This window comes from Trachypithecus francoisi, unplaced genomic scaffold, assembly GCF_009764315.1.
Source record: "Trachypithecus francoisi isolate TF-2019V2 unplaced genomic scaffold, Tfra_2.0 Lachesis_group21, whole genome shotgun sequence".
Classification (NCBI taxonomy): domain Eukaryota; kingdom Metazoa; phylum Chordata; class Mammalia; order Primates; family Cercopithecidae; genus Trachypithecus; species Trachypithecus francoisi.
Window position 1 is genome coordinate 47,212,569 of NW_022681467.1, and position 22,834 is coordinate 47,235,402.

Below are 22,834 nucleotides of genomic sequence, written 5' to 3' on the forward strand. Positions count from 1 at the left end.
GAGGAAATGGGCCGGCCTTATAATACCAAAGTTTTTAACCCTCTCCAGCATCAGACAGACAACCTCTTCCTCAGTTTCAACACAAAGTCCCCATCCACCACTGCTCACAGGAGGTGATGGGAACTGCATGGCCTCACTTCAGTGCCTGGAGGGAAGGAGAAGCCTCCTAGCCTTGATAACTGGGTTCAGCTGCAAGCCCCCCTGTTTTTTCTGCAACCCCTCCCTGCTAACTCCATTCTTTGCTTCCTCACCTCCTCCCTCCAAAGGCACAGAAATCATGTCCCTTGCCCTTTGACAACCCAGTCCCAAGCAAGAGGCCAGCAGACGGCACCCGCTCCCCAGCCTTGGGACCTGCCTGCCACCTTTTGTTTTGCTGAGAGTGACCCTCAGGGAGCACTCACAAGCAACCAGAAACCGGTGCCCCTAAAGGGCAAGAGGGAGCCAACCACCCCCTAAGGGTGGCAGTGACCACGGACGCCTCCCCTTCCTGGCACCTGGGTAGGGGTACCCTCCCTCCAGGCCCCTTAGGAAGAGGGGCAGCTGGAGCCAAGAGGACTCCTGTGCCCAATCCCCAGGCCTGAGCCCCTGGCGGGCTCAGGGGCCAGGCCAGGGGGAGCCTCCACCGACCTTCGTTCGGATTCAAATACTCATAGTCGAAGAGGATAGAGAAGTCAAGCTCGTCTTGGGGGCTGCCCCCGGGCTCGTGGCCTGGGGCGTCCCCGCCGTCAGGTTGGGGCTGCTGCTCAGGGGCGTTCATGGTGCGCAGGGCGGGAGGGCTGCGGGGCTGGGGGCGAGGGCGGGCGCGGCTAGCTCTGGGACCCCTCGCTGGGGGCTGGCGGAGGCGGCTCGAGCGGCAGGGTCCCTTTCCTCGTGGGGACGCACGCCGGGTCCGGGGTCTCCGCGCCTGGAGCAGCGGGTCCTGGACGCGCCCGGGGAAGCTGAGCGGCGGCGACGGCGGCGCGAGCTTCCTGCTCCGGAGGCACCTGTTGCAGCCCGGGGAGGGCGGGGGGGGCGCGTGGAGGCGGGGACAGGGCGGCCAGGCCGGCGGGGGCGGGGCCGCCACCCGGGGACCGGAGGGGAGGGGCGCACGGCCTGGGCTGGCCGGTGCCGGGAGGAAGGAGGTTGCCCGCGGACCTGACCGCACCGTCCTGGGCCACCGCTGGGCGCTGGGGCGGCCGCTGTCTCCCACCCTCCACGGGTGAGCGCGACACGCCCTGCGCGAACCAGGGTCTAGACAAGAAAGCTGCCGCCACTAGGACTTTTGCCCTAAGGGACCCACTGGCCCCACACTTTCCTGCTTTTCTTCTCCATGGGCTGGAAGGGGGTTTCCACCCACTTCTATTGCAGACCCGTGTCTCCAGGCATCTCCGTGTGCCCACGGGGGCGGCATGATTTTCACAGTACTTCAGACACCTGCATGGCCCTGAACTCAAGTCCCCAGCGCCTGGGAAGGAATCAGACTGACAGCACTAGTCCCCTCGTTACAGCTATGCCTCCTGGCCACCTACCACGTGCCAGGTGCTGGGCATCCAGCAGGAGCCAGACACTGTTGCCCTTAGAAGCTCAGGCTCTGGTAGTGGGAGAGACCTGAAGGAGAGAAACGGGACAAAAAGTATCTCCTTATGGGGCCAGGAGAGAACTCACCAGGGTAAAGGTTGGGGAGGGTTTAGTCCCTTAGGTGGTCAAGGAGGACCTCTCTGGGGAGGTGACATTTGAAGAATCCTGATTGATGAGGCAATCTTGGGGAAGCGTGTTCTGGCAATGAGAACCAAAACAGAGCCAGAGCTCGAGGGGGCTGGGTGTGCTAGAGGGAGAACGAGGAGTACAGTTCTGATGGGGCGGTTGGCAAGTGACAAACACGCCTGGCTGCTTGCTTAAAGCATGATTCCCAGGCCCCTCCCTGGAGCTTCTGATTCCATAAGTCTGAATACAGACTCGTGGATATGTATTTTTAATTAAGCACCCAACGTGAGCATTAATGAACAGGTACATTTGGCAAATGCTGCATAAGGACCCAGTAACGGCCGGGCGCGGTGGCTCAAGCCTGTAATCCCAGCACTTTGGGAGGCCGAGACGGGCGGATCACGAGGTCAGGAGATCGAGACCATCCTGGCTAACACGGTGAAACCCCGTCTCTACTAAAAATACAAAAAACTAGCTGGGCGAGGTGGCGGGCGCCTGTAGTCCCAGCTGCTCCGGAGGCTGAGGCAGGAGAATGGCGTGAACCCGGGAGGCGGAGCTTGCAGTGAGCTGAGATCCGGCCACTGCACTCCAGTCCGGGCGACAGAGCGAGACACCGCCTCAAAAAAAAAAAAAAAAAAAAGGACCCAGTAACTAAGGAACACCCTCCAATAAAACTCTGCCGGGGGCTCTGCCAACTTAACTGAAGTTGGAAACAGACTCACAGAGGTAGAAAAGATCAAAACAGTGTTCTTCAACCCTTCCCACACATTACAATCACCTGGGACACCTTTTCACACACCCGTGCCAGGCTGCAATCCAAACCCACTGAAGCAGAATGTCTGAATTTTGTTTGTTTGGTTGGTTGGTTTTGTTTTTGAGATGGAGTCTCGCTCTGTCGTCCAGGCTGGAGTGCAGTGGTGCCATCTCGGCTCACTGCAAGCTCCACCTTCTGGGTTCACACCATTCTCCTGCCTCACAGCCTCCTGAGTAGCTGGGACTACAGGCACCCGCCACCACGCTCGGCTAATTTTTTGTATTTTTAGTAGCAACGGGGTTTCACCGTGTTAGCCAGGAAGGTCTCGATCTCCTGACCTCGTGATCCGCCCACCCCGGCCTCCCAAAGTGCTGGAATTACAGGCTTAAGCTACCGCACCCAGCCTGATTTTTTTTTTTTTTTTTTTTAAGTTTCAGATGAATCTAAGGTGCAGCCAGTGTTGAGAATGAGAAGATTAGATGGGAGAGGCCTTAAGATCCTCGTGAGAACCCAGCTTGACCTCAAGTGATTTGAGTCCTTCCCCATGTGCCAGGAGGAATTGAGGACACACACTCTTCAGGGAGAGCCATCTCAGCTCCATTAAGGGGATTTGTGCCAAGCCATCCATCATTCCACAAATATTTATTGAGCACCTGCCTGGCACTGCCACAAGATGTTAGGGATGCAACCATAAACAAGCCACAGCCTCTCCCTTCATCATGTGTATGCCCTAAAAGCAAAGAAGCACAGTTATGAACGGGGTTTTCCAAATTGCACTCAGACCAGTGGTTCTTAACCCAGACTACACATTAGAATCACCTGGAGAGCTGTTTAAAATTTGTATTCAAATACCTGAGCACCACCAGACATCGATTTGATCAGAATGTCTGGGGTTGGGACTCAGGCATCAGTATTTTGTAAAAACTCACCAGATGCTTCCAATGTGTGGCCAGAGATGAGAACCACTTTAGTTTGGACTCAAACTCTATTGCAGGGGCCTGGGGCTGGCTCAGGACTCATTTCAGAGTCTTGGGCAGCACCTCCTGGTTGTCAGAGCATAAAGAAATTCCAGCCTTTGTTTCCTAAGGATAAGCACTTCTATGCCATGTGTATCCAACAAGCATCTTGCAGGTGGCTGATGCATTTAGGTGGAGGAGGGAAGAGTGACGACCCCAGCTAGGATACTTATAGACAAGTATCTAGAAAGAGATGGATTCTTCTGGGTCCTTATGACAGGGACCCAAGGTCCAGATGATGAAATTCTGGCCAATAAACAAGAAAACCAGGCTTCCCCTGTGCTTTAGAAAAGGAGAAAAGCTGGGAATGCCTCCCCACATCCTTTCTCATCCCTCCATCCCATAATTATTAGGTGCCACTAAATCTAGTGGACACTTGTTGATTGTGCCTACCCAGAATAATTCCTCTCTTCTTCTCATAACAGCACCCCAGTGTGTTCCTTGGGGAAACTACTCTAAACATAATCTTGTTAGAGCTTTCAACCTAGCTGCTCCACCTTCCCCAAGCAAAGAAGTGGATGAATGACCCAGACTGGGCCAGTCAGAGAATTTTATCTCCACTAGCCTAAGATCCACTAAGGCAGGGGCTATGACCACCTCATTCGCAGCTTTACGTACAATGGATGTGTGGATAAAAGGAGGATGGATAAGTAGATGGCTGGATGGCTGGATGAATGGAGGATGGATGGCTGGAAGATGGATGGATGGATAGGGGATGGTTGGATGAATGGATGGATAATGGATGGAGGAGTGCATGGAGGGTGGATGGATGGAAGGATGGATGGATGGAGGATAAATGGTTGAATGAAGGATACATGGATGGATTGATGGAGGATAGGTGGATGAACAGATGGATGAAAGAGTGAATCTGTTGCATGGATGAATGGATCCATTAATCAATGGAAGAGTAGATGTTTGCCTGGATGGATGCAGAGTCTGACTCTCGTTAAAATCCTTAGAGTTTTCTTTAAGGGTCCTCCACCCTGAGGCTTACCCTGGCCACCCAACTGCTAGGGCAAGAACCTAAATTCTTACCCCAACTCCACTTCCTCTTCAGCTACCCAACGATAAAATGAGATATTAAAGGGAAGATCACTTTGCAGCTGATCAAGTGCTACAGGAATTTCAGCCTGAGGCAGGACAGTTCAGGACAGTCTAACTGCCTTCGTTGTCCCTCTGAACAGTGGATATATTTTCAAATATATATTTCTGGGATTTGGAGTCTGGACTATTGTAATCAGAGTTGTTTAAAAGGAAGTGGTTCAGACTAGGTGCCAACCCATAAAAGAGTTTCTGCTGGACAGTGGGGAGTAAAAGGGTCTTCTTCCCTAAAGGTTACCTTGAAGGGTGGTAGTTCGGGCTGTGGGAAAGGCATATTTTCAATTCAAAAATAAATAATCTGTGCTCTTAGGAACAAGGTCCAGGAGAAGAATGCATGACTTTTATGCACTGAGAGCAACTCTGGGAGGTGGAGGGATGGGGGTGGGATGGCGGCCTTCACAGGGCAGCTCTGTCAACTTTCTCTCTATCCCGTGTCCGGCCTCTTTTGGACACCCTGGCCTTTGAGTTTTTCCCCAGCCTCTCCAACCGAAGTGCAACAGAAAGCTAGTGAAGCTCGTGAGACTTTGAAACTTCCAGCACACATTGGTACTATTTGACCCTGGAACTATTTGGCCCAGGAACTCAGCTCCGTTCAACATGCACTTAATCCCAGAGTCTAATTACAGCCTGAGATAGGTGCCATGAAAGTCAAGGAGAATGTGTTCTGGAGCTTATGTCAAGGAAACCTGATGTAGACAGGGAATTCAGGCAAGGCTGCCCTAGGGAGGCGATGTTTAAGCTGGGACTGGAAGGCTGGTAGAAGTTAGTTAGGGAATGACAAGGGGAGGTACTAACAGAGCAATGAGGGAGTATGTGTAAAGGCTCTGAGGCAGGAGGAAATATGAAACAATAGAGGACTCCAAAGAAGACGCAAGTGGCAGGCGCTCAGGGAAGGATGAGAAGATGGTGTAAGATCAGGCTAGGAGGTAAGTGGGGCCCAGGAGACCATGTTGAGAGTTTGGGACCCGAAAGCAATTGGGAACAACTGGAGAGTGTTAGGCAGCACATGACAGAATCATAGGTGAGTTTTTAGAGGATGGCTCTGGGTTCTCTGAGGACGAAGAATTGCAGAGGGCAAGGGTTGAAGCAGGAGGACCAACTAGGCAGTTTTTATAGTCATCCAGGCAAGAGATAATGGGGGTGTGAACTACAGAGATAAGTGGTAGCCATAGAGATAAGAAAACGTGGAAGGATTCACAAGACTCATAGACTCTTATCCTTTGGTCCATCTGTGAGTTACCTCTCTTCCTCTTCTAGGCTTCCTTAAAATGGAGCATAATTTGGGTCCACCTGGATAGAAATAGTCAAGAAGCACTGACTCCTGAAGCACCTTCAAGAAGCTCCTCCTGGCTCTGCATCCCCAGGCTGCTTCAAGATTGCCCTGGAGTTACCCACCACCTACAGCTCTGCCTTCCTTTCCACCTTCTGGTAGAAAGCTCATTTTAATCTACAACCTGAGCCTCTCCGCAGAAATCCAGGCTTGTATATCCAATGCCAATCCAACATCTCCACTGGGGCGTCTAACAGGCACCTCAGTGTGAATGTGTCGGAAACCAAAGCCTACGTCTCCAGCTGTTCCTGCCTCATTATGCCTCAACTCAAGTATTGCTCTGCCTGTAATCCAGTTCTCCAATCAAACACCGAAGAGTGGTTCTTGAGTCCTTGCCTCTTCTCATGCCCACATACAAACCCTCAGCAAATGCAGGCAGTTGCACCAAATGTAACCCAAAGCCACCCATTTCTCACTAAGTTCACTGTTCTTCCTCCCACCTCCCAAGAATCCAGGCCTTCATTATTTCTTAATTGGACAACTGCAGAAGCCTCCTCTCTGGACTTGCTACTTCCACGTTTGCCCCTGTGTGGAGCAACCAGAGGGAGCCTTTAAAAAATACACATCTGATAAACCCTCCAGTGGCTTCCCATTAAATTAAAATTAAATAGAAAGCCCTTGGTCTGCAAGGCCCTACGTAAGCTACATCCCACCTGGCTCTCCTTAGGTATCATCTCCTGCCATTCTCCCCTTCTCTTACTCCCTCTGCCACCCTGATCGTCCACCTATTCCTTGAAAACGCCCACATGACCCCACTCCAGGGCCTTTGCACCCACCATTCCCTCAGATATTTCCTGGCCGCTACCTCTCTTTGTTCATTTCACAGCTCAAAAGTCACCTCTGAGAGACCTTCCTTGCCTGTCCTAATAAAAATCACATCCCCCGGCATTCTCTGTCTCCTCACCCTGCTTCATGTTCCTCGTTGCCCTTTCCACGTGGTATATTTTATTCATATGTATATTTCTTCGTCAGTGTGTTGCCTGTTCCTTTCACTTGAGTGCAGTCCCCACAAGGGCAGGAATATTTGTCTGTTTTCTTCCCTGGGGTATCTAGAGTTGCCAAGTTTAGCAAATACAAATACAGGACACCCAGTTAAATTTGAATTTTAGACAATGAATGCTTTTCTTAGTAGAACTATGTCCCAAATAGTATGTGGGACAGACATAAACTAAGAAGTTATTCATTGTTTACCTGAAATTCAAATTTAAGTGGACATCCTGTATTTTTATCTGGCAACCCCAGCTGTATCCCCAGATTCTAGACTGGTAGCCAGTACATGGTAGGTTCTCACTAAAAAGCAGCTGAAGGAGTGAATGGAAGAATGGCGCCCAACAGAGCTTCTACCTGAGAGATCAATCAGTGAATAAAACTGCACCATTAGGAGAACTCAAGTTCCTTCTTTGCTCAGCTTAATGGGACTCAACAGGGATGTCCTGAAATTTAGCAGTGTTTTATAGCCTTGGCAGCCCAGCCTCTAGCCTGGTTCCAATACCTGTAATTATTTGTAGAGAAATAACATTTCATCTGACTCAATGGCTTCAGGGAAATTCTACCTGCACATGTTCCTTAAAAAGAAAAAGAGCCTGGTATGGTTGTGCACACCTGTAGTTCCAGCTACTTGGAGACTGAGATGGAAGGATCGCTCAAGCCCATGAGTTTGAGGCTGCAACGCATGACAATTGCACCTGTGAATAACCACAGCCCTTCAGCCTGGGCAACATAGCAAGACCCCGTCTCCAAAACAAGGAGTGAGGCACAGAAAGAAAAAGACTATTTATAAAAGACAATGTTCTGTCACAGAAAATACGTAAAGGTCTTGAGTTTTTTTGGGTTTTTTGTTTGTTTGTTTGTTTTTTGAGATGCAGTTTCGCTCTTGTTACCCAGGCTGGAGTGCAACAGCGCAATCTCAGCTCACTGCAACTTCTGCCTCCCAGGTTCAAGTGATTCTCCTGCCTCAGCCTATAATAGCTGGGATTACAGGCATGTGCCACCACACCCAGCTAATCTGAGCTATTTATAACAAGACTGGTACATTTGAATCCCTTCCACCCCTTCCAGGCTGACCTTCCTGCTGTAGGTCAATGGCATGAAGACATAAATGTTTGACCAAGCCTGGAGTGATCTTGTGGTACATTAAAGAACAGCCCACAGCTGGGATGCCCAGGATCCAAACTGAGTTCTTTCTCTAACTCATTCTGTGACCTTTAAGCAAGACACCTTCTGTGCCTCAGTTTCTCCATCTGTCAAATGGGAGGAGGTGAATTAGATAATACCTGAGTTACCATTTCAGCTCTAAAATTCAAGGATTGTTTAACAAGAAAAACCAAGCTAATCTGAGTAGCAGCCAGGGCTCGCTTCATGGGATGTGACATGCAGAGTCACACAGCACCCCGCACCTGGAACAGCCTGTGCTTAGAAGGAGCCTGCACTTGGTTGAATGCTCTGCTGTTGACATTTTTTAAATCCTGAATACTTTTTGAACAAGAGGCGATGCATTTTCATTTTGCACAATGCCCTGAAAATTATGCAGCCGGCTCTGATAGTGTATAGATGCTCCTCAACTTATGGTGAGTGACATCCCGATATACCCATGATACACTGAAAATATTGTTGGGTTGAAAATGCATTTAGGCAGGGCATGGTGGTTCATGCCTATAATCCCAGCACTTTGGGAGGCTAAGGCAGGAGAATGGCCTGAGGCCAGGAGTTTGAGACCAGTCTAGGCAACAGAGCAAGACCCCGTCTCTATGAAAAATAAAAATAGGCCGGGCGCGGTGGCTCAAGCCTGTAATCCCAGCATTTTGGGGGGCCGAGACGGGCGGATCACAAGGTCAGGAGATCGAGACCATCCTGGCTAACACAGTGAAACCCCATCTCTACTAAAAATACAAAAAATGAGCCGGGCGAGGTGGCGGGCGCCTGTAGTCCCAGCTACTCAGAAGGCTGAGGCAGGAGAATGGTGTGAACCCAGGAGGCGGAGCTTGCAGTGAGCTGAGATCCGGCCACTGCACTCCAGCCTGGGCGACAGAGAGAGACTCCGTCTCAAAAAAAAAAGAAAAGAAAAGAAAAAGAAAAACAAATTAGCTGGGCTCCCATTTGAACCCCAGGAGCTTCAGGCTGCAGTAAGCCATGATTGCACCACTGCATTCCAACAGAGTAAGACCCATGTCTAAAAAATAATAATAATAGGCCAAGCACAGTGGCTCATACCTGTAATCCCAGCACTTTGGGAAGCCGAGGAGGGTGGATCACCTAAAGTCAGGAGTTCAAGACCAGCCTGGCCAATGTAGTGAAACCCCGTCTCTACTAAAAATATGAAAATTAGCCAGGCACGGTGGCAGGTGCCTGTAATTCCAGCTACTCGGGAGTCTGAGGCAGGAGAATCACTTGAACCTGGGAGGCGGAGGTTGTAGTGAGCCGAGATCACACCATTGTGCTCCAGCCTGGGTGACAAGAGTGAAACTCCATCTCAAAAATAATAATAATAATAATATATACAAAGAAAATGCATTTAATATGCTTAACCTGCTGAACACCATAGCTTACTAGCCTACCTTAAACATGCTCAGAACATTTACAGTCACCTACATAATTGATTTTGGACAAAATCACCCAACACAGAGACTACTTTATAATGAGGTGTTGAATATCTTCTGTCATTTATTGAATACTATACTGAAAGAGAAAAACAGAATGGTTTATGGGTACCCAAAGTACAGTTTCTACTGAACTCATATCGCTTTCACACCATCGTAAAGAAATCCTAAATCAAACATCGTAAGTCAGGGACCATCTGTATAACACACAAGTCACAAATTTTCATCATGAACTCCATGTCCTAACAACCTCCCATTATAATAAAACACTGCTTATAAAAGGCAGGCATTGAAACATTTTAAGTCGGATTCGAAAAGTGGGAACATTCTTTACCAGACTCCAGAAACAATCTCCCTTCAACGGAAGCATTCCCTGGGACTCACGATCACTCTAGGTGTTAATATATAACTTACAGACAGATGCATTTGACTCCAGCAAGGCTGGTACTAGGGTGAGGCAAGAGAGGTAAAATGAGAGAGGGCACCAAAAACTCAGTAATTGGATAACTTATATGTTCACGCCATGTTTTAAAACATCAAAATGCATGCCAAAAAAAAAAAAAACCTTGCTGAACAAGCTATTAGAATTTTAATAAAGACAGGTTAACAGTCCATGTGAGCCATATTGCACCCTAAGGCCAAAAGGAAAATAAGTAATGTTGATCTTGTCTTTATTTAACATTTTTTATTTATTTTTTTGAGACAGGGTCCCACTCTGTCACCCAGGATGGAGTGCAGTGGCGAGAGCGTGGCTCACTGCAGCTTCAACCTCCCGGGCTCAGATGATCCGCTCACCTCAGCCTCCTACTAGCTGGGACTACAGGCTCCTGCCGCTACGCCCTGCTATTTTTATTTATTTATTTATTTATTTTAGTAGAGACAAGGTCTCACTATGTTGCCTAGGTTGGTCTCGTACTCCTGGGCTCAAGCTACCACATCTGGCCTTTTTAAAAAAAGTCTATCATGGAGTTTTGGCATTAATTTTGTTTTTAAAATATTATATTAGGTCAGGTGCGGTGGCTCATGCCTGTAATTCCAGCACTTTGGGAGGCCAAGGTGGGTGGATCATGAGGTCAGGAGATCAAGATCATCCTGGCTAACACGGTGAAACCCCATCTCTACTAAAAATACAAAACAATGGCATGAACCTGGGAGGCGGAGCTTGCAGTGAGCCAAGATCGCGCCACTGCACTCCAGCCTGGGTGACAGAGCGAGTCTCCAACTCAAAAAAAAAAAAAAAAAAATTATATTAAACTATGGTTCATCCTGGACTCACGCCTATAATCCCAACAATTTGGGAGGCCAAGGTGGGAGGATCGCTTGAGCCCAGGAGTTCAAGACCAGCTGGGGCAACATAATGACACCCCATCTTTATGAAGCTGAAACAGGAGGATGGCTGGAGCCCAGGAGGCCGAGGCTGCAGTGAGCCGTGTTCGTGCCACTGCACTCCAGCCCAGGTGACAGAGCAAGTACCTGTCTCAAATATGTATACATTTCATATACGTGTGTGTGTGTGTGTGTGTGTGTGTGTGTATAGTTGATCCTGATTACTGAATTTCTTGCATTTTGCTCCCCTAAATGCCTCATTGGCTTCCTCATGCTCTTGCAAAGCCATTTTTAGGGATGAGCTCCTTATAGATTGAGAAAACAAGACAGTTTCAAACCTGACTTGTACTTCAATCTATCGTCTCCTACAGAGTCTTTTAAAGCCCAAAGAGGACTTCTCTGTTGTGAGAAAACTATTTTCCAAGAGGGGATTGCAGCAAAACACCGTTAGCTGAACACGCCACCCTCCCCCTGGGCAGGCACTGATGGCCATGCGTACCTCGTAAGACAGCAGGGTTCTACTAAAAGCCAGCACCTAAAATCAACCTGTGGACTGTAGGAAGATGCCCCATATGACAGCAGCAGAAGTTACAGGTCTGCAGGAGCTCCGCCAAGTCCATCCTGCAAGCATATTATGTTTGGCCTGCTCAGTAATTTCTTTTTAATCTGAACTAACATTTTTATTTTTTTTTAATTTTATATTATTTTAAGTTCTGGGATGCATGTGCAGGAGGTGCAGGTTTGTTACATAGGTAAACATGTGTCTTGGTGGTTTGCTGCACCCATCAACCCATCACCTAGGTACTAAGCCCCACATGCATTAGCTATTTATCCTGGTGCTCTCCCTCCCCGACCTTCCCAGCAAGGCCCCAGTGCGTGTTGTTCCCCTCCCCTGTGTCCATGTCGAACTAACATTTTTAAATTGGGAGATTTCACATAAAAATCCAAATTTCCAACTTCTAAAAAAAAAAAAAAAAAAAAAAGGCAGATCCAACCACTCTAGGCTCTCATCCCCGTATGGACCAATCAGTTGGAGGTGAGTGGAGGCTGTTCCTGGGGACTCCCCAGCCCTCCCGCACCGCCCCCCCCCAGTTCACCCCAGCCCCCACCTGGCTGCCTCATTCATCTGTGCCACCTGCCGGGGGCCTGCGAGCTTGAGCGCCTGGGCTGCAGCTTCTTGATTCCTTCCACCCTGTACAACTGTACAACTGGTCCCTGTACAACTACTTGGCCTGGTTTTGTTTCTCCCCTTTGTTTCTTGCTTTCTAGTACATTGCCCTCTGTCTTGGGTAACAATGTTTAGAAGGAGGGTAGGCTCAGTAAACCTACCTTCCCCTTAAGTGATGGTCCTTGTCTTAACTGAACAGGAGATGCCACCCTCCCTCTGCTAGGGAGGCTCCATCTTCTACTAAAGCAGAGCCTCGAGGGGCAGGATGCGTAGGGCTGGTTATAACGTTAGGGGATAGAGTGTTGGTTAATATCTGCCCATCCCCACAATCATTTCTCACTCAATGTACCTGTCACCCTTGGCCCACTCTCCCCTCCTCAGTCACCCAGGCTGTCTTCCCCTGTATGCCTCAAGATCGTTTCTCTCTCCATTCTCTTTCCTGCCATATTCTTTGCAGACTCAAACATCTGTGCCGATTTCCTAATCTTTGAAGTCAGGGAGTGATGAGGACAAGCTGGCTGACTCAGAGGTACCCATCATCAGCTTCCATCCGCACAACCAAACCCTGGAGCACAACCCCCACTGCCTCCAAAAAAGCACAGGACATCAGCTGCTGTCCCCCTCTTTCGCTTCTCCATCAACACAATCACTAGACCTCACCTAAGCTCACAGTCACTTAGCTTGTAAATGACTTCCCATGAGTATGTCTCCCCCAACATCACAAAAACATCTCTTTCAAATGCAAATGGGCATGTCTCATAGACGTTGGATTTTTCTCCCCACCACCTCACCAGGCTCTCTACAAACTCTGTTAGGCTCTCTACAAACACCTCTGGACTCAGTGGCTCAGTGATTGAAGTGGGTCACCAGGACCCTACAGAAAAGACCCCAGAGGCTTGGTGGAAAGTGGATTTGTCCCCGTCAGGAACTCTTGAAAGTTATTGAGCTGGAGGAAAGTAATAAATTGAATTTAAAACAATAAAATAATAGTAAAAATGGAAGCTAACAGGAACTGACCACTTTGTCTTTGCTGAAAGTTTCACAGACATGATTTCCTTTCAACCTTAAAACACCTCCATGTGTAAAAATTACTAATAGCCCACTTTTCAGTTAAGGAAACAAAGGCACACAGCAGATTGTGATGTGACTTGTGAAGTCACACGTGCACCATGGAAATGGTTTTTTCTTACATGAGTCTGATATTCATTACTGAGTCATGCTATGCCTGGGTGATTAGCTAAGGGTAGATTTGCTGAGGGACATTTTTGGATCAAGATGAAACCCTGAAAAGTCTCATGACTGCCAGTGATAGTGGAGGGTGGAGGAGGAGCTGATGAGGGGAATCCAGGATGGGCCATCAAGAAAGCACATCTGAAGTGGTCTGAATATTCACAGGATTGATGGCATCTACCTCTAGATATCAAAGCCAGGGACCATCCCCATGGAACCCCGGGGCTCGAGGAAACACAGTTTGAGAACCCTAAAGGAGAAAACTCTATGGACTGGAAGGCACTGCTTCTGAGCACCTCTTCTGCCCCACACTGGCCCCAGCCATCTCCTTCCTGGGCCACTGCAGCAGCCTCCTGTCTGCCCACCTAGCATTTACTCTGACCTGGCTAGAGGCTGGTCTCCCCTTAGTGGGCCGTATGACCATTTGAAAAGGTTCATTAGACCACACATCGCTGTTGCTGAACATTCCCCCAGGGGCTCCTGATTACCCCAAGAATGAACTTCAGACTCCTTACAAGCTCCTATGTGGGCCGAGCGCAGTGGCTCATGCCTGTAATCCCAGCACTTTGGGAGGCCAAGGCGGGCGAATCACGAGGTCAGGAGATCGAGACCATCCTGGCTAACACAGCGAAGCCCCGTCTCTACTAAAAATACAAAAAATTAGTTGGGCATGGTGGTGAGCGCCTGTAGTCCCAGCTACTCGGGAGGCTGAGGCAGGAGAATGGTGTGAACCCAGGAGGTGGAGCTTGCAGTGAGCTGAGATCGCGCCACTGCACTCCAGCCTGGGGGACAGAGCGAGACTCCGTCTCAAAAAAAAAAAAAAAAAAGAGAAAAAAGATCCTACATGATCCCGTCCCACAATCTTGTCTCCATCACGCTCCCCCTGCCCTTTCTGGTCCAGCCCCACTGGGCTCCATGCTGTTCACTGAGCGTCCCAAGCACATGCCTCTCCTCAGGGTCTTTGCACTTATCGCTTATTCTGCCTGGAATGCTCTTCTTCCAGACACCTTACAGGCGGATTCCTCACCACTCAGGGGTCAACCAAAAAAAGATATCGCCTTGGAGAGGAAGGGCCATCCAGCCTGAATGAGGAATCCTACTCCTGTGGATTGAAGCATCCCTCTCCACCCTACCAAAAAATATATTCAAGTCCTAACTCTAGATCCTGTGAATGGGACCTTATTTGGAAATAGTGTCTTTGCAGATGTAATCAAGTTGAGATGAGGTCATACTAGACCTAAAGGGGTCCAGGCCAATGACAGCTGCCCCTGTGAGAAGAGGAATCAACGCACATGCACTCCGGAAGAAGGTCACATGAAGACAGAGGCAGAGATGCGAGTGACACAGCCACAGGCCACAGAGGGCCAAGGGTCTCCAGGAGCCACTGGAAGCTGGGAGAGACAAGGAAGGGTTTCCTCCTAGAGCCTTCAGAGAAAGCATGGCTCTGACACCTTGATTCAAACGTCTAGCCTCTAGAACTATGAGAGAATAAATGTGTATTGTTTAAAGCCATTCAATTTGTGGTAATTTGTTACAGCAGCCACTGGAAACTAATACACACCCACCCACCACACACACACACACACACACACCCCAAGTCATTCGCAACTCCATTATCCTTTTAACAATGACAGTGGCCTTTTGACTTCCTTTGGTCCCTGGTCGTTAATGGCCTCTGAAGTCATCCTGGCTATTTCCTGGCAAGCCTCATGAGGGTATGCTCTGTATCTGCCTCGTTCACTGCTGAATCCCCAGCATCTTGGAAAGTACCCGGCACATGGTAGATCCCTAAAAATATTGATGAAGATACATTAAATGATCGAGGGGGCATCTAAGAGGAGATGGAAATTGGGCTGGGCCTTCAAGAAAGATGTGAAGGAAAGGAGAGAAACCCAGAGAGGAAGCCTTGCTCGAGCACAGGCAAAGAGAAGGATCAAGAGTGCCTGTGAGGAGGAGTGATAGCACAGGCAAAGACTGGCATGGAAAGCAGCAATTTTACTGGAGGTCGGAGCCCTGGAGGGTCGGGGAAAGAAACACTCAGCTGGGCTTCAGCCACCCAGAGAAGCTCTGAGAAAAGGAGCCCTGGATAGATCCATTGTGACAGAGAGCCAGAGGGAGGGGATGGGGGCTGCTAGGAGTCATTGCATGGTGCAGAAAGTCAAGCAGGAAGGGAAGAGACTCCCGTGACTCCAGACTTTGTGGTGGGCTGGCTCCTTTAGGGGGCTGGGGCCTTCCTCTCCAGCTCATCTTGGCTGAATAGTCCTGCTGCAAGAAGCAGTAAGGACTGAACCTATGGAGCCCTTAAAAGTCAAGCTTTTGGCATCAGCTGGGCCTAGGGCTGCCCCACAAAATGCCTTGACCACTCCCCGTGTTCTCTAAAAGGAGGCTCCTATTCTATACCAACCTCTCAGGGTTTTTTGGACGTGTGTGAAAAGCCAACGAGATAATATCTGTAAAGTGGCTGGCCTTAGGGTACATGTCCAATAGGGAAAAGATGACCACCCTATTGTTATTATTATTCAGCATTACAGCCAGGGAGCAACAGGGGTGTGGGGTTGAATCCAAGCTCCACCACTTGCTAGGGCTGTGACCCTGGTGAGTGACTCTATCTCCCTGTGCAAAATGGGGAGAACTGGGGAGAGGATGCTTGAGGTGGCACATGAAAGCCCTTGGCATGGTGCCTAACACACGGTTGACACTCAGTGAGTGGTGGCTGCTGTCACTGTCATTGTCGTTTGTGGCTTGTTGCTGTTATTGGGGGCTTATTTATTCCAGACAACAAGAGGAATGTGAATACCTGTTGGATGGCCCGGGAGAAATCCTACTGAGGTCACCAGCTCCAGCTGGGAAAATGTGGCAGTCCAAAGGTCACTATCATTGTTAAAAGGAAGCAGAAGACAGTGAGACACAATGAGAGTGTGGGCCTTCAGCTTGTCCGAATGCTGTGGTCTTAACAAGCCACAGAACTTCTCCTGTGCTGCACTCCTTCATAACTTATTCATTCATCCATCCATTTAACCAAAAGAATTACTGAGCACCTACGAAGTGCCAGGCACTCTCCTAGCACTGAGGGTACAGTGGTGACCAAGGCAGGCGTGGTTTCTGGTTGCTGGAGTTCAAATCTGTTGGAGGACACGGACAGATAAACAATTACCATCAGTGTGATTAGTACCAGGATGCAGGCAGCACAGGACAGAGGCCAGCAGAGCCCAGAGGAGGCCTCCCATCCAGGCTGGGCAGTCAGAGATTCTCAAATTCCTGTTTTAGCAAAGGAACAAAAACAGGAACCTGGCTGACCACGGTGGCTCATGCCTGTAAACTCAGCACTTTGGGAGGCCGAGGTGGGAGTATTACTTGAGCCCAGGAATTCAAGACCAGCCTGGGAATCAAAGCAAGATCCCATCTCTACAAACAATTTAAAAAGTTAGCCAAGCATGGTGGGCCACACCTCCAGTCCCAGCTACCCAGTAGGCTGAGGTGGGAAGATTGCTTGGGCTTGGGAGGTCAAGGATGCAGTGAGCTGTGATCACACCACTGCACTCCATCCTAGGCAACAGAGTGAGACCCTGTCTCAAAAATAAAAAAATAGAAACTTGACTGGCTTCTTCCAGTCAGGAAGTCTAAATAATCAGGCATTTACATATTAAGTGTGAGCTATCCAATGAGAAAACCGTGAGAAAGTATTTAGTAATTGGATTTAGACATTGGGTTTTTTTTTGGCGGGGGGGCGAGGTAAATGTTGAAATAATAAATTACACAATAGTAATGACAGCAATTATTTTTTGAATGGATACCTTAGGATTATATTGTTTATTAAAGGACTGAGAACTTCCATAGATTATTTGCTGTTTGCCCTGCTTCCTAACACCCTCCAAAGACTTCTACTGCCTGGGACTCTCCCCAAAATTCAGCAAATAAATCGTTAAAACCTGGCCCAGCAGAGAAGTGTCTAGGGACCCTGCTCCTATGGTTCTGATTGGTTTATACCCAGTTATTACATTTATTAAATATTATTCTGGGTCATATTAATGTCACTCATAACATGGGGAAACTGAGGCGCAAGTGAAGTAACGCACACAAGAGGCCAAGATTTAAACCTCTGCTTCAGACCTCAAGCTGTTAACCGCTTGGATAGCAGCAATGTTACCTGGGTCCCAGGGGAGACTTACAGAGATAGGGGACCCGATCCCTGTCCTCAGGGGGCTTGTAATCAAACCAAAGAAAGTTCTTAATAAAGCTAGTCAGGGGAGTGTCTGGTGAACTTGCGATTCTCTCTGGAGTCTGAGAAGAGAGGCTTGCAAGCTGGAGGGCTTCCTGGATGAGGGGCCATATGGGTAGCAAGGGAAAGACCAGCCAGGAGGAGGGGTGCCTGGGAGGGGCTCTCAGTACAGAAAGCCGCATGGGCTTTGGAGCTGCCACACCGGCTGGCTGTGGACTTTCTTCTACTAAGAGTGGGAGTCTTGTGCTTTTATTTCCCTGAGGGAAATCAAAGCAAGGAGCCCTCACTAACGTACAAATCAGCTGCTGCCTCAGTTTCCCCATCTCTAGCAATAAGACTTATGCCCTCCACACGCCCCATATGCCTCTTTCCCTTCCAGCATACGTCAGGGAACAACGTGGTATTGGGGAAAGATCCCAGAACCAGGATCTGGTCCCACTTCAGTCGCCTCATCTGTCAAATGGTATAAAATATTATGATGTTAGTGAGTTTCAGAGACAGCAGAGCAGGTCAAGAGCCTGGGTTCAAATTAGGGCCCTACCCCTTTCTTCTTGGGTAACACTTGGCCCATTGCCACACATCTCTGTGCCCCACCCCTCCTCCAGGAAGGATACCATGATTGCAGTAGTTATCATCTACCGTGCTATAACAATTAAAAGGCTTAATGCTTGAAGAGCCCTTAGCCCCTTGTCCTACTCCAGTCAATGCTCAAGTTATGTTTGCTGTCACCATCTAGGGCAGGAATTGAGCACTCACTGTGTGCCAGGCACTGTGCTCCTTATCTGCTATGTGACCTTGGGCAAAGCTGGGTCTCACTATCCTCAACTGTCAGACAACACCATTTGGTGTGTGTTTACTGCATGCTAAGCTGAGTGTTTTACATGCACCATTTCATACAATGCTCTCAACAATCCTATGAAGTTGATACTATCATTATTCCTATTTTGCAAATGAAAAAATTGAGGCTTCACAAGCCAAGATCTTAACCCTATCTCTGTCTTTGTAAAGTTCCAGTAAGTTTAAAAGTACTTTGGAAAGTAGAAAGTACTGCATCTCTTCAAAGAATGTTTACTGTCAAATCCAGTTTCTCCACAGCATCAGTTATTGTTTTGCATCTTTAATATAACAGGATTTGCAGCTAATGTTGATGGAGCATTGACTATGAGCAAGACACCATTTTCGGTGCCTTGTCTGTTTTACCTCATTGAGTCTCATAACACCCCTGGAAGAAAGGCATAATTATTGGCTCTATTTTACAGATGAGAAAAGTGTGGCACAGAGAAGTTAAGTCACTTGCCCAAGATCACACAGTTGTGATGTGGCCAAGCAGAAAGTCTAATGCAAGCAGAAGGCAGGGAGTCTGGGTTTGGGAGAGAACAAAGCTCACCCTGGGTGTGTTTATTCCTGAAATAGTTTTCATCATCTCACTTCAGATAAAACTGAGCACACCTCTTTCAAATCTTCAGTTTTTCGCAGGACCAATGCTGCTTTCTGTGCAGAAAGTTTGGAATTTTTTTAAATGCAAATTTTTCTCTTATCCAATTAATGACCCCATCCATCTGCATGCACGCTGTTGTCTGTGTCTGAGTCTAAGGGCGGATTGGGCTCTCCCTCAAGACCACTGTGCAGGGCATAGCGGGAGCATTTGGATCAGCCTGTGTCAAGCCAACTGTCTCTGATGCCTGGAATTGCATTCTATGTGCCCAGTTGCCTTGGCAGACCAAGTGTGGTTCGCCTGGAACAATCTGGTGCCCTTGTCTCCCACATGTACACATACACACACTGGCGCGCACACACCCACAATCCCTGCATGCATGAACATGGGCTGGGGAGGATAGCTATTGAACATGCATACACAAAATACACACACTTTGAAACCTTAGCAGAGCTAGTTCACACACCTGGGGCACAGAGTTAGCAGCCTCCATAAAATTCGAGGCTTGTGTTAGATCACACAGTAAAACAGAAGCCCAGTTTCTCATCCAAGTTCTTTTTCTCTCTCTCTCTCTCTCTTTCCAAATAGAGCTAAATTTGGCATTAGGCTGACCTCCACCCCCACCATCAGAACGTCAGACACCCGGTTTCAGTATTTATGACAGTAAAAACCCTTTCCCGCCCTTAATATCTCTGTCGTCTGTCTGAGAGCATTGCTTTTCAGATGATGCGATATCAGTAAAATTTTTTTTGCCATTATGTCATAGGCTTGACCACTAGCAGAGGACAGGATAAACCGGTACCCGTTCAAACGTTCAAAGTCCTGGCAGGGTCTTGCTTTCAAAAGCGCAGCTCAGCTAAAAATATGTGTCATTGAGGTCTGCCGTGGCAAAGCACACCGTTTACCTAACCCAAGGCATTTGGCTTCAATCTAGTTGAAAGAAAGAAAGAAAGAAAGAAAGAAAGAGAGAGAGAGAGAGAGAGAGAGAGAGAGAGAAAGAGCCTCTCAGGTTTATTTACTGAAATTGTCATTTCTTCTCCCCCACCCCCCGAACTTTAATCAGCCACGCAAAGCACAAAACCTACATTCAACTCTGATTTTATGACACGAGGCTAACTCCTCCTCCGCGAATTTATTTCACTTAACTTTCAAAGCCCTTCCCACTTGGCAGCCAGGCCGCGCAGCCCCCAACGCAGTGCTCCCCTCTGAAAAACACAACGCTTTGCCCATTTCCACTTTTAAAGAACGATTCATTATTATGGAGCCAAAGTCCCTCCGCAATCCCGACCAGATGCGACATTTTCATATCTTATGCTCCTTATAGTCAACCCCCTCCATAAGATCCAAGTGGTGTGATACCAGGACTAAATCCAAGAGAAGGGGGAAAGAAGCAGAAACAGGGAAAGTACAGTGTAATCAGATCCCCAAACAAACTGATGGTACATTGCATTTTAAAGGAGTAGCTGGAGGACTCTATCCAGCAGGCACATCAAAAAAGGGGAAGAAAATGGTTTAAATGTCCCAGAGCATCCGCTGCTGCTGTAACTGTTAGAAAGCAAAGTCTTCCTTACTATACTTGCTGTATAGTAAAATGCCAAGCCTGTTCTCTTAAAAGAAAAAAAAAGGAATAATAATAATAATAATAATAATACTGCAGCGTTATGGCATTTGCTGTCAAAAGCCGAGTGCTGAAACGGTTAAACAGCCAGCGGTTAGTAGCGAGAATCCCCCCCGGTGTCCCGTGGAGGGGAAAATCCTCCCGACAGACTGGCCTAGGGAATCCCGGCCCGGGACACTTCCCTGCCCCCGCGCAAAGTTGTCCAAAGTCGCCTTCCCCAGCGTCCCTTCCCTGGCCGGGGCGCGGGCGCCCCTCCGCGGACCACGCTACCTGTGCGCCCAGGGCGAGCGGGGTCCCCAGGCCTCCCGCGCCGACCTCTGCCCGGAGCTGAAAGTGCTGCCCGGGACGGGAGCAGCAGGAAAGGACCGGGAGGAGCGAGCGGAAAAGGCTGGAAGGGATCGAGAGTCAGTTACCTTGGTCCACAGACCCCATGATGCGGAGGGGATGGCAGTGCCCCAGTCTGAACGCAGCCTCTCTCTGCATCTGGAGGGGACGGGGACTTGGCGCGTGTTTGGAAAGGGGGGTCTGTTTGTATCGACCAGCAGCCGAGGGGGCGCCGTCTTCTCTACCGCTTGCCCGCGGGGCAGCCCTGGCCGAGGAGCCTCGGAGCGACCCGGGAGCTGCGCGCTTCCCGGCTCCCGGCTCTGCGGAGTCGGCGCGGCTCCGCGATCCGGCTTACTCCAGAGGCAACGCGACTTCCTTCCCCGCGCTCCGTGTTTATAGGCTTTCAATGCAGTAAAATAACGGGATTCCCTCACTGTTTCCTCCTGTTTATCCAGCGCCATGGAAACCACTGGATCCCGTCCATCTCCAAAACTAAGGGCTTTCCTGCAAACTTCACACTCAGGAATCCATGACGTCGCCTCCTCCGCGGCCAGCCAGCTCCGTGGCTCTTTCGGCCGCCAGCACAAGTCCCTGATTGTTCGGGAGAAAAGTCTGGGAGAGGGAGCGAAGCGGGCGACGGCGAGAAGAAGGGGGTGGGGGTGTGCGAGTGTCCAAGTCAGCCCTGCAGGAGCTCCAGGCGGCTGTTTGCAAGGAGTGCCCCAGCCACCGCCTTCCCTGGCCCGCGGCAGCTTTTCATAAATCAAGCCCGAGACTCGCAAGCCCCCCATTTGCCAAGCGGGCGCCTCTTGGAGAAAGCTGCCCAGGGTTCAAACCAACACCCCAGGTTGTCCAAGCTCCTGGACATTCGCCCAGGGGCCCTTCCCAGTCCCTCACGGCCTCTGGCTGCCCAGATTTTTGTGTGTTCAGGGATGGTGGGGAGGAGGAAGAGGAGAAGGAGGAGGAAGGAAAAGAAATAAATAACGGTGCCTCGTGTCAACTCTCCAACTTCGAGAATTTTTTTTCAAAGAGTTTATTTTTAGATTCATTTAGAAAATCCAAGGTTTCCAGTGATGCTCAGAGGCTCCAGAAATAATGAAATGGCCAAAGAGAAGCTGAAACCAAGCAACCCATGTGTTTACACATGCTCTGAATAAACAGGAAAATAAAGAGAAAGGATATCATGAACTTTGCACAGTGTCCAGAAGAAAGTCCATGCGATGCCTCGCATGGTTCACAGTAATAGGCCACGAGACCCCCAGAAGATCCATGGGGAGGGGGAGAGGGAGAGAGGCGCAGCGGTCAAGATGCCTTTTCTGGACTTGGACTAGGTCTGCGTCTTCACCTGCCTGCAGGGTGGGAAATTCTGAGCCCAAAGATAAAGCTGGCTTTGAAAATGGACTTCAGATACTGTTGTGAGCTCTGATAAAATTGTGGATAGCAACCAAGGCTGGTGACTCATCACATACACCCCCCCCCCCCCCCCCCCCCGTCCTCCCCGCATGCTCTCACAGAGAGACTTGAACTTAAAGAGGCATTGAGAGGCAGCTGGCTCTATTCGTGGGACCACTCTGTTTTCCAGCACTGGCCCACAATAGCCTCACTGGGCAGCTCGCAGACATAACTACTCCTGCTGGAGACAGATGCTGGCCCATAGAGACCAGCTGGAACTGGGCCTGAGAAAGCCCCACCCCCAGCCCCGCCCAGGGGACTCTCTTCAAGCCTGCCTCAACCATGGTGGCCTCCCGCAGGACAATCTAAGTAATGCTCTTCCCCCAGAGAGCAGCCATTATCTGTCCACCTACTGTGTGCCAAGGAATTCAAGGTAAGGAAGTCTCATTGACTCTCGAGTAACTCAAAAGTCGTGGCGCCACCAAATTTCTTGCAACCACCCTGCAAGGAGGGGATCCTCTCCCCCACTTTCCAAAAGAGAAACTGAGGCACATAGAAGGTGGGTGGCTTGCCTGTTGATTTACTTGGCAAATTCTGGGGTGCAGCCTTTAAGGGCGTAGAGAGGATTCTTTTCAATGGAGCCTA

At 49.2% G+C, this 22,834-nt stretch overlaps 1 protein-coding gene across 8 annotated transcripts in view; it reads right to left on the bottom strand.

Moving 5' to 3' along the window:
* NFATC2 (nuclear factor of activated T cells 2) overlaps window positions 1-21,171 on the bottom strand; it is a 180,236-nt gene extending 159,065 nt beyond the window's left edge. For 4 of the 8 annotated variants that reach the window (XM_033186747.1, XM_033186746.1, XM_033186745.1 and 1 more), the window contains exon 1: window positions 628-999. In XM_033186747.1, coding sequence (XP_033042638.1) covers window positions 628-757 — 130 coding nt within the window. In that variant the 5' untranslated portion in view covers window positions 758-999. Of the gene's footprint in view, window positions 1-627; window positions 1,000-20,889 lie in introns of those variants that run through there. The other 4 variants (XM_033186750.1, XM_033186752.1, XM_033186748.1 and 1 more) reach the window with 2 other exon arrangements.
* Window positions 21,172-22,834: the final 1,663 nt, after the last annotated feature.